Raw genomic sequence first — 12547 nt, 5'->3', positions numbered from 1 at the left:
GTAATTTTTACTCCTAGTAAATATTATTTTATTATTAATAAATATTTTCATTAACTTTTATTTTAAATAGCTTAAATATGCTCAAAAGCTAAATATTAAATTACCATTCAAGTTTTTCTAAAAACTAGAAAGCTACAGAAAACAAAAATCTAAAATTTTAAACTAAAAGCTAAAATCTAAAAAAAAACAAAAGCTAAAAATTAAAATTAAAAATCAGGTAAAGTGGTAAACAATCAGGATCTAGAATTGTCCACTGTTAGGAGTGAAGTTTAACAACTACAGGAATGCCCTTTTTTGGAAAAAAAAAAGTTTAACAACTACAAACAAAAAAATTAAAAGAAAACCGGTCACGTGTAAGACAAATTTTCACAAAGTTATTTATGAAGTCCACGCAACAAGAATTTATGGAAGGAAGTAAGGAAGAGTACGGGTGTACATATATACTAGTATTATTTATTTTTGGGGGCAAAATCTATCCATAATTAAAGAAGAGTTCATTTACCAAAAACTGGTATAAATACAGTGAATGTGGATACAGATGCGGATGCATGCGAAAGAACGTGATTGTAGTTTGAAACGTTACTTTCTCAAATTTTCAATAAATAACGATTTAGAAAAAACTATTTATTTCAAATTGGATGTTATTTTAGGATTTCAACGTAAAATTTATTAATTTTGTATGTTATATAATACTTTTATATTCTATAATTTATTTTTATTAGTTAAATTGTGATTAGATAGATAACTTAATAATTAATGTGTTGTTTAGAAAAACTACAAAACTAAATTTTCCACAAATCTAAACATTAGTAAGTAATAAAATGAAAAGAAAGTATTTAAATTTTATATAATCAATGAAGCTATATACTAAAAACAAGTGCATCTACATAATATTTTTATAGAAATAACTACTTGTCTTTAGCAAAAAAAAAGAAATAACTACTTGTCTTGAGTTTTCTATGCAGGTCTAGAAACTAGCCTTCACCACCAAAGAAATAACTTATTAGGGATATATATCTCACATCTGGAATTCTAAGAGACATTAAGTAATATATAGAAGGTTAGGGCCAATCTACTAATCACCAATTGGTTTTAAGTTGGAAGCCCATAATTAAACCCGAATCTAATATGGCTCGCATGTTGTTGATGTTCTGTTCAGCTCTAATAATTCTGGAATACACGATGTTTAGATCATGAAGAGGGTCTTCATCTATGATTTGAGATCGTATAGCATTGAATCTCACTTCATCGAGACCAAAAAGAAACTTATGCACTTTAGCATCTTCGCGTTCTTTTTCAAGACCTGCAGCAGCAGCACACATACAAGACACGGAAGGCTTGAAGTTCTGAATTTCTTCCCATAGCTTGGAAAGACGGCTGTAGTAGTCAAGAACAGATTGACCATTCTGTTTGCCGTTAGTGATTTCATCCTCAAGGAGGTGCTTGCGGACGACATTCTTGACTGAGAAGCGTTGCTTGAGAGACTCCCAAAGTTTCGAAGCATCTGCAACGTGAGATACAGTTGATCGAACTTGGGGATTGATTGACGTACGGATCCAGCCAACTATCATTGAATTTATAGATGTCCAGCGAGCAAGATCAGGGTTAGACGTCGGCTTAATGATTGAGCCATCGATAAACCCGATCTTTTGTTTTGCTTGGAGAGAGTTCCAAAGCTCGGTAGCCCACTCAGAGTAATTATCTCCTTTGAGAAGAACTGGTGTAATTAGGGCACCTGAATTGTCGGAGTGGTGTAGAACGTACTGAGAGTCTGATGCAGAACTCTCCATAGTAGAAGAAGTAGAGGAACTCGATGATGAAGGCATGAAGGATGATCAAATTGATTTCTATGTAGTAGTATTTTGTAAATAAGGAAGCGGAAGCAAAGAAAGATCAAGGATCGTATCTTAGCTCTGATACCATAAAATAGAATGTAAACCGTGTCTTATTCAAGTACGAGATGTCGTTTATATACAAAGATGATTTCCTAAACATGATAAGGACTACAGACAATCATAATATAAGTAGTTATCTTTATCTCCAAGGTACGTCCTTATCTCTATATAACTACTTGTCTTTAAACTATATATGATTCATCTTCAGGGCTCCAAAGCGAAGAAGAAACTAGCCTTCACCACCAAACCTTCCAATCGTCGACAACTCGACATCGATCATTCGAGAGCTTTTTTATTTCTCAACGAGTTCATAATATGGACCTTAGGTAAAAAAGAAACAAATTTTTCCAAATTGTCACTATATTGTGACTGGGTCTAGTTCCACATCATTTGCAAAAGAAAATTTCAAACCAAATGCCACGACAAAATTCGTAACAAAAATGATGGTATCTATTTCGCCTTTTTAACTCCTTTGTAGTCAATTCCCTACAAACTGTGGCCGAATTTTTGACAGTAAATTGCTAAAGGTTCATAAGTAACGAACATTAAATAATCATACAAACAATGCCAAATTATTATACAGGAAGCGTCAATTGGTATATGGCATCCTGCTTCTTGTAACAGATATGAGAAGAAAAACAAACATATATGAGGAGAAAATCAACTCTGATCACTTAGCTCCTTTGCAATCTCGACTTTGCAACCAGCCGGAAACATAAGCATATACCTTCGAAGCACTCTAGTTTTCGGGTCCAAGGACCACCTGACCCAAAAGTATATATAAAAAAAAAATCAGATATAAAAATCTTATGAAAAGTATAGCAACTAATAAATTAGATAACCTGAATCTAGACAAATGATGGAGAAACACAGCGATTATACACTTCGCAAACTCAGACCCTACGCAAAGTGTGGCTCCAGCTCCAAACGGAATGTAATCCTTGGACAATGTACCGTGTAAATCTTTCCCCTGCAATTATTACCAGCAAAACAAATTTTATACTTTAAACCATGTTTTTCGTTATGCGGCTTATGCCATGTGTGTGTGCGCCTATTACCTTCCATCTCCATGGATTAAATTTGAGTGGATCCTCATACTTTTCTTCATCGAAATGAACTAAAGGAATACCAAAAAAAAACCATCCAGCTGGTACTGTATAACCTGCGCAATTCGGTGTTCACTAAATCATGAGACAACTTTGTATGTGTTAGAGTTAACAATCAGGCACCAAAGCAAACCAAAAGCACTTCTTTGTTAATTGATAGAACGAAAAAAATAAAATCTCATTAGTTAAGGGATGATGTTCTGTAAAGGGAAGATATATATATATATATATATATATATATATATATATATATATATATATATATAATATGATATAGACCTCGATCTAGAGAATGTACGTACGGTCTAAAAATGTATAGGCTTAGAGGCTCTTTTTTTTTTATTGTTTAAAGGCTTAGAGGTTCAAAACCTCCTCCTAGTCACAAAAAAAAGAACGAATAGAGTCTGAAAAGCATTAAATTCACCCAAAGATAGAACTTATTCGTATAAATTGATAACCATTGACCAAGCTGTTAAACCTCCAAAAATGAAAGTAATCTAAGAAAAAAATATAAAGAAATATAAAGTCCTGAATAATTTCTTAAAGCGAACAAACGGAAACTCCTGACTGAAAAGAAACATAAAATGTGTTCATGTTTATGCTTATATGGTATCGTTAGATGTGATGAGTAGCAAATTATTATGCAACATAAAATGATTAACCAACCTCCAACTCGAGCGTCTTCAGTGGGTATTCTATGTACCGTAGGTTGTGCACTAGTAAACCGAAGCGTCTCTTTGATAACCTGAAAACACACAGTAGTCCATTTTCTTTACTTGCTAGTAACGTTTGTATGTATTATGCAATGTCTGCGACCTGTTACACTCACCATGTGAGTGAAAGTCATAGACGTGTATTCCTCCCATGTTAGGCCTGCCTGATTATCACCCTGGTTTTCAATCACGGCATCGTGCTCTCTCTGCAATGGTTTGGATGATAAACATGTATATTATAAACATGTATATTACGTACATGAGATCAAAGAAGAAGTATTTGTAAGTTATTTCTTTGTTTTTATAGATATTTTATAAATTTTAGATAAAAACCTTTAGTTCTTCCATGACATCCGGGTGGTCGGCAACGAGCTTCACAGTTGCTGCTAAAATTCCGTGAGTGGTCTCTTGAGAGAGTATGAAAAAGGTGAATATCAAATTGACGGCTCTATCAATGTCCAAAGCCGCACCATCTTTCTTCATCTCATCGAATAAAATGTCCAGGAAATCTCCCAGTCCTTCCTTTGACGCATTCTTCTTCTGAATCACGCTCTTTAGCAGCTTTGTCACCTTACTCCGAGCCTATTCAAAATCATATTTTAATGAATATATATTCACGGAAAGAAGATGAAATGAAGTAGCACGTGGCTTGCTTTTTTCTCATGTATTAATATGAAACAATAAGATGATGAGATGAAGCCATATTCACCTTCACGAATCGATAAACAGTCGTTCCAGGAACACTGTAAGAGAAACTAAACCAATTTGTTCGGAAAGCAGTCCAACAAAGTCCTAGTTCTCTGATAGCCTCATATTCCATTTCACCAATCACTTTCTTCACGATTAGGTCTACCACCATCTTCAAGTTATATAATGATCAGGACAAACATAGATAGTTTAGAATCAGTTAATTATGATATAAACACATATCAATGGTTATTTTATACGTAACATTAACCTAGTGTGATCAATGATCTTAAATTGGTGTTTAAGATTTGAACATATATATAACCACTAAGTGACCTTGGTTGCTGCTTCTTTGATGTCAAAAGAACTGCTTATTGCTTTGTCATCCATTTCGAAGTAGTTGCGAGACAAAACATACATGTCTTGAATCAAATTGGTTTTTAAGTTCTCTGGGCCGACAAATCTAGAAGTAAGGTTTCGGACATATTTATCAATCTCCTTCCTCTGGAGGAAGTCGCTGTTTTCCCCAAAGAGCCGCCGTAAGCTCTCAGTGGCGCCTAACTGGGTACTTGACTTTGCCATCTCCATATTCACTTCATGATCAGTTGAGATTATAACTTTGGCCCCAAATAGACTTGTCCGAAACACTTTTTTTTTTTTTGGTAGGCGACAGGGGACAAAGGTTCCCTATCATTTATTCAAATCCAAACCTATTACAAATAAACTTGTCGGGACCTAGCAATCCCATAAACATCATCCAACAGGATGGAAGCAACATGCTCCGGAACCAACTCAAAATAATGAACACCAAAAGATAAAGAATACGCATAGTTGGCTAATTCATCTGCTAGACAATTAGCTTCCCTATACATATGCGAAATTTTGACTAACCAGTCTCTCGAAATAAAGCCATAGCACAAGCGTACTAGGAATGACAGGGGATGAGCATCATGAATCCCTGTTTTAAGAAACCCCACCACAGTTGCAGAATCAACCTCCACCTCTAGCATCCGTATCCCATTTTCCTATGCTATAGCGAAGCCGTAATAGACACCCCACAGTTCTGCTAATGTAGCTGAGCAGATACCTATATTAACCGCGAATCCTCCTTTCCACTCCCCATTCTCATTGCGCATAACTCCACCAGCTGTAGCTAGTCCCGGATTTCCTCTGGAAGCTCCATCAGTATTTAACTTGCACCATCCATTTGAAGGTCTTCGCCATTTGATATGTCGCTCCTCACGTAAGCCAACAGCTGAATGTAACCTCAGTTTATTGTTCGCTAGAATCACCTCCTGCGTCTTGTCCTTAACAAATTGAACTCTATCCCGACTTTTCCCGGTTTCTCCAAAAACATATCCACACCTCCATTTCCAACACCACCACACTGTCAATGCGAACATTGTAGGCCACCGCTCCCCATTAGCTGACTGAGCACTTGTTAAATTTTCATAAAGCCATTGTAAGAGTGATTGATCAAAGAATCTCTGTTGTTTGCTCGGATCTACCAGCCTTCTCCAAAGTCCCATTGATGCCGGACAATCGCGAAGGGTATGAAGGATTGTCTCATCGCCGCTCTTACATAACTGACACATCCCATTGTCACTCAAATGTCTACGCTTCCTCTCCATGTTTGTCATGATAACCTGGTGAGAAACCAACCATAAGAAGACTCTGACTCTCTCTGGTACTATCACACGCCACACTCTATTGTAAAAAGCATTATACCTGATTCGATTTAAAACAGAAAATAAAACATTTAAACATAAGAGGAATATCAAAAATAAAATAAAATTAGAATCCTATTAATTGGGTTTATGCTGAATCTCTGCATTATCCTGTAGAAACTATTATGTTATTTGTTCAGGTTGTACTATTAAATATTGCTAATGAGGAAAAATACTTTAATCTTATAATAAATACTTAAAAACCACCAAAATATATTAACATAAAAAAGAGTTTTAGGAGATGTAAGTTTTCATGTATGACTTGCATGTACTACCAGTTTAAACACACAAATATTTTAGAGAACTTTCATTAAAGATTCTTAGAATATACTCTTTCCGCTTCGAAATAGATGATGTTTTGGAGAGTTTTTGATGTTTCAAAATAGATGATGTTTTGATATTTTATATTAATCTTATCTTTATTGAAAACTGTGTGACCAATGATTTTTTATACTTATTTTTAAGGATTGACCAAATTAATTTTGGTTTATATTTTTAATGTTACTCTTTAGGAAATTGTATACTTTAATTCTTGTGCACACATCCAAAACTTCAAATATTTTGAAACAGAAAGAATAATAAAGTGCTTTATAGAGATCCGTGTAACTCTGACCTAAAGTCCAACAAGCTAGGGCTTTAGGCTCAAAAATTTATGAGCTGTTTGAGGGGCACCAATTTGTAAATATCATCTACTCCCTCCGTTTCTTATTGTAAGTAGTTTAAGGAAAATTTTTTTATTTCAAAATGTAAGTAGTTTCCAAATATCTAGATAACTTTTACATTTATTGGATATAGTGTAACCAATCAAATAATATCAATTTTTTTATAATTGGTTGAACTAATTAATTAAATATTATTTTTCTTAAAGTATCAACTTTCTTAATATTAGTATTTTTAGTCTAAACTATTTACATAGTGAAACGGAGGGAGTATAGTACAGTGGCTAGAGATGACTGCACTATGTTTTAGGACCTGAATTCAAAAATCGGCTTATGAATTTACATGGCAAAATTTTTTTTCCCTGCTTTGCTGGGCCGGGACTGGTTTTATAGTATTGATAGGTTTGTCATAATTTTCAAAATATATATAGCTAGAGATAAATATCCTAATTTATTCACACAATTTTGATCCGAGGAACTCTTATTCAGCAGACCCTAACCCCCAGTGCTCTCAAATTTACTTTAAGTGTTCGAATGGAGGAGTAGGACAAGTGCAGTTCTCCTGCACATGCAGTTCTCCCGTACTGCATTCACCATTCACCATTTTCTGTTTGTAAAAGCAGTTCAAGCGGGAGATCTGCATGCAGTTCAATATTTTTTGTCTTTTTGTGGAAAAAGCAGGAGATCTGCATGCAGATCTCATCCGCCAACTTTTGGTAGTGTTGATCTACTTTTTTTTTGTTTGTCAATAAATAACTTTGTTACAACACATAACTTTAAAAATATATTTATCTACTTTTATGAATACAATATTTTTATTTTATTTTATTTACAAGCATTTCGGTCGATCCTATAACATCTAAGATATTTGTTTAGATATCTAAGTGTCATTTTTATTGTTTTAATATATGATCTATAGTTTTGAACTGATTTTGTCATTCATAAGTTACAATAAATTATTTTATATGGTTCTCTCCTGCATGATCCGCTTGATCTGCACTTGTCCTGCTTGATCTGCACTTGTCCTGCTTGATCTGCATGATCTGCTTGATCTGTCCTGCTTGAATTGCTTTTACCATTCGAACCCTAAAGGTTGTTGTACTATATCAACCACAACTTTAGTTTTTTTATTTTTTTGTAATTTCGACATTCATTAGACCTCGAGTGGTTTACTCTATTTTTTTTTCTAAAATAGAGTTGGAGTTTGTTCCAATGGTACTCTATTTTATAGTAAAAAATAGAGTGATAAACAAAAAATAAATAAGTTACTCTATATTTGGAGTAAATTTAGTTTTTGTTCTATTATAGAGTAAAAAGTATAGTACAATTGGAGTATTTTAAATGTAAACTCTATTTTAGAGTTGAAAATAGAGGGGAGTTGGTGACGGACTTAGCCACCCTTTCCGTTTTTTGTATGGGTAATAAACTGCGTATCCTTTTCAAGATTTGACCTGACGAAACGACAGTCGACAGCAAGCAATCATTGCTGCATTTATTTGGTAGGGCTATTTTGATTTAAACTTTGAACTTTATAAATAAACACAAAATCCACCTGATTCGATGAACTATAAACAAACAAACACAAAAGAAGGAGAAAACAACGGTATACTGTGTTTTATTGAAATTGTTATGTCTGTAGATGGATATCATAACCACCTTATTCGATTTACTATAAGAAAATTCTACTCGTACTTATTTCCCAACTGTTTTATCTAGTTAAGATCATGCTACATGTCAATTGAAAACATAGTAAAACAAGATGGTTATTGAACTTCTAAATTACTAAGGCTCACGCTGAAATGATATTTGAGTATGTGATTAAATTTCTCCACTGACGATAATATTAAACATTTTAAACTGAATAAAATTTCATGCATGTGCAACTGTCTAATAAAATAGGATAGTTAATGAACTTTAGTATTAATGGCGTAACCATTATTTGAAAGTTAAATCACATTTCGATCAGATAACTACTGAAAGTATAGTTATATCACCAACTAATTCTCCATATTTTTTAGAAACAAATGTTGTTTGAATTTTTTTCGCACACTTAGAAAGCTACTTAAATGTTTCGTAAAGTTTCTATCGTTGTTTTCTAAGAAACATTCTTCATTTAACTATATATTTTTGGTAACAACTTTAAACTGAAATTCAAAACAAGAGTGCTTATAGAACAATATATAAAACCATAACGCGATATATATATATATATATATATAAGGAAAAGAGTCGCAGTTAATTTAAGATGCGTATCTAATTGCCAAAAAGGTGAAAAGGAAGAAAGATGTTAGTAACCTGGAGATTCTCTTCTTTAGATACGGTGAAACCACAGAACTGAAATCATAAGGCGTCATGAATCCAAAAGTCTCTTCGATTATCGGAACCCCATGGATCCTGGAGGAAGTCTGCCTTTGCATTTAGGGTTCCTCCAACGATATATCGAGTGGCAAAGTTTCAATACAATTAGTGAAACTACGACAGGGAATATCCCATAAAATTCCAACATTTTTGTTTCTTTTATAGAAAGTAGGTTTCGTGTTGGATTCGTATATGCGCTGCTCTTCATTTATACCTGAGTCTGCGGTTCATTCGTGCAAGATAAGATTTAAGTTGCGGAAAAAACTATTGTTTAATATTTTCCACATTTAAAAAAAGTTTCATTAGTATGTAATAATGAACATAACGTTTTTTTTTAAGGAAATAATGAACACAAACTTACACTAATATATATAGAGTTTAGCACGTTAACTTAACATGACATATAAGTTAATTCATCCTATATATGGTCATAGGTGTTATTATTAATTAAAATGGCATACTTAATGAGATATTATAAACTAACATAACCTTTTATTGCTAATTATATACATCTTAAACAAAGAATACGAAGAAAGGGTATAGGTTATCTAAAACTAAAACCATAAAATAAAAAATAAGTAAGGTAAGCAAGAAAATTAAAATTATAAAACCTCGTTAATTTTCACAATAATTAATACAATGTGTGTGCATTCGATTGTGACCATTATATTGTATGTGATTGAATTTTTAGTGTTTTCATGAAAAAGGATTATGTTTAAATTATACATCTGATTTTTTTTAATAAAAATAAATCAAACAAGTATATATTCCATAAGAAAATGTTTTTTAATATATATTTACATTTTGTTTTACATTTATCATCAAATAAATCTAATTTTAAGTTATATAAAACTTGAAATGTGTCTATAAAAGCACTTTATTTTCAGAAGAATTGATTTTCAGGTTTCTAGGTGTTTTTGGCTTAAAAAACTTTTGGAATCCCGAATTTTTAGTATCCTACTTTTGCCATAAAATAGTCCATCACAAAATAATGCAAGTAGATAGATTCTAATAATTTATAAAACTGTTCACTGCAAATATTTGCTATTTAATCATAATTTCCAAAAATAATATTATTTTGGATGATAAGATAACATTATTTTAGATGATAAAATAATCAAATTCAATCACGTGGGGAAATTCAGTGTCGCTGTTGTAATTTTAGTTGGAAAGCTAATGCTTTGAGTTGTTACTGTGAAATTTGAGAAACAATTGTCAATGAGTTGGGTGCTTTAACCTTTCATCCAATATCACTCAAATAATTTGAATAATAATTGTCATAGCACCCCAGGCTAGGAATATCACTAACTTTGTCAGCAAAAAAACTTTCCCCCAAACGTGTATCATGATGATAGCTATGGTTTCGGTGATTATCATGCAGTCTTCACCAATACCAATAATTTATTTTAGCGCATGCCACATCATAACAAAACGTTTACTTAACTTGTACTCTTTCTATTTTATAATACTTGATGTTTTAAAAAATTTGTGTAGTTTCAAAATAAAAGATTTTGGATATTTTTATGCAATTTTCACTTTATTAAAAACAATTTAACCAAATTATATTTCAAAAAAATTTTAATAGTTAATTTTTTGTAACATATTAATAGTTAGTTAAATTATTTTTATTTATCGTTTTAATAAAAAAATTATAGAAAAAGTAATTTTTTTGATCTTTGTGCTTTCATCAAGTATTATGAAAGGAATATATAATAAGGAAAACTTTACACCAAAAGTTGGACCATGATGATAGCTATGGTTTATGTGATGATTATGCAGTCTTCGTAAATATCACTATTTTTTTCATTTTTAGTGCATCCCACACACCTTAAGAATACACATACTTAAATATTTCGCGATGTGTATAAAATGTTTTGTGATGTATGTAAAATATTAGGAAAGTAGATGACTAATTTAAAAGTAAATGATATAAAGATTTAACGTAGTTTTATGATGTATGTAAAATATCAGGAAAATAGATGACTAGTTTAAAAGTAAATGATATAAAGATTTAACATGGTTGCCACTTGCCAGTTAGCTATGTCTCGTATTTCTTTTATGATGGAAAATAGATGACTAATGTTACTCGGATATTAGGAAAATAGATGACTAAAGTTATTCGAAATAAGGTTCATGATGGAAAAGACTAGTATTTCTTGTATGATGATTGGCTTCAAATGGGGTGCTCTGGCAGGTAAGACACTCTGGGCCTGTCACTTACTGCGTCGGTGGCAGATGCTGTGGGGAACACAAGATGGCGAGCTCGTTGTGCTCGTAGTGCTCGTAGTAGGCATTATCTTGAGGGCAGGGGAAAGGTCCTGTGGTGTCATTCCATTGATGAATACTATGATAATTTCTCTGCCTCCAAAACATCGATACCTATACATTAGAGAATGCGAAAGTGGGGAAAGTGCAAGGGTGTATGTTGTGTGGCGAATCTGATGAAACTAGAGATCACATTTTCTTTGTCATGTCTGTATTCTTATACAGTATGGACGACGGTGTGTGGGGGTCTGTTGCAAAACAATGCATCCAGATTGGACAATTACTTTGGAGTCTCTAATGACTGGATGGCAAAACATCATTGACTTCACCCTCATTTGTATGGTTCTGCAAACCACAATATACTTTCTATGAGGAAGCGTAATGTGCGACGCCACAATATACAAACGAGTAATCAAGTCTATGAAGATTTATTTTAATCGCAACAGGTTGAGGAAGTTTTTGAAAATTAAGACAACGCTGATATATTACCTTGAAAGTCATTGTTTCTTTGTGCCGACAACTCCATTCTGCAGATGTAAATATTTGAATCTGATAACTCCACTTAACAGATAATTTTCTCTTTCATTTTTTTTTCTGATTGGCCATAATTTCCGTATTCAATGGAATTAAACTACACGGACCCTCTATTTGAATTAATTGATATACTCATTGAAGTCGAAGAAGATTTGTTATTAATTGGGATGGTGCTGTTAGAGACAGTTGGTAGGGAACTCGCTTTGAAATTATAATGGGACAAAATTAAATCAACCATCAATAATTGTAAAAAATATATTAATAAGATTTTTGGAGATTATTATTTTTATTAAAGATGCCAACTTTTATAATGATTAAAATAGTTTCATGTAAACTATTTTTTGTTGTTAAGAAGTATTGAAGAAAACATCATTATTTTAGTATACTTAATATTGTGAAGTTTATTATTCCATTGTTAAAACTAAATCTTTGAAATAAGTTTATTATTCCATTATTAAGTATACCAAAACAAATCTTCTAAAAACATATTTAATCAGTAGTTTTGGGATATTGTGAAGGAAAAATTAACTAGTATAGTTTTCAGTGGCGAATCTAGTAAATATAATGAATGGGGGCAAAAATAGTAAAAATAGGTATTTGATT

General features: G+C 32.5%; 1 protein-coding gene across 1 annotated transcript; it reads right to left on the bottom strand.

Moving 5' to 3' along the window:
- Nucleotides 1–2555: 2555 nt before the first annotated feature.
- LOC106434362 (cytochrome P450 708A2-like) lies at nucleotides 2556–4989 on the bottom strand. Its single transcript, XM_013875204.3, has 8 exons — nucleotides 4738–4989; nucleotides 4424–4573; nucleotides 4048–4296; nucleotides 3831–3920; nucleotides 3668–3746; nucleotides 2954–3057; nucleotides 2738–2865; nucleotides 2556–2658 (listed from the first exon to the last, which is right to left on the bottom strand). The coding sequence occupies exons 1-8, from the start codon at nucleotides 4987–4989 to the stop codon at nucleotides 2556–2558; spliced, it is 1155 nt and encodes a 384-aa protein (XP_013730658.1).
- Between the last annotated feature and the right edge of the window lie 7558 nt (nucleotides 4990–12547).

This window comes from Brassica napus, chromosome C7, assembly GCF_020379485.1.
Source record: "Brassica napus cultivar Da-Ae chromosome C7, Da-Ae, whole genome shotgun sequence".
In the NCBI taxonomy this organism is placed as follows: domain Eukaryota; kingdom Viridiplantae; phylum Streptophyta; class Magnoliopsida; order Brassicales; family Brassicaceae; genus Brassica; species Brassica napus.
This window is presented reverse-complemented; position numbering and strand designations above follow the sequence as displayed.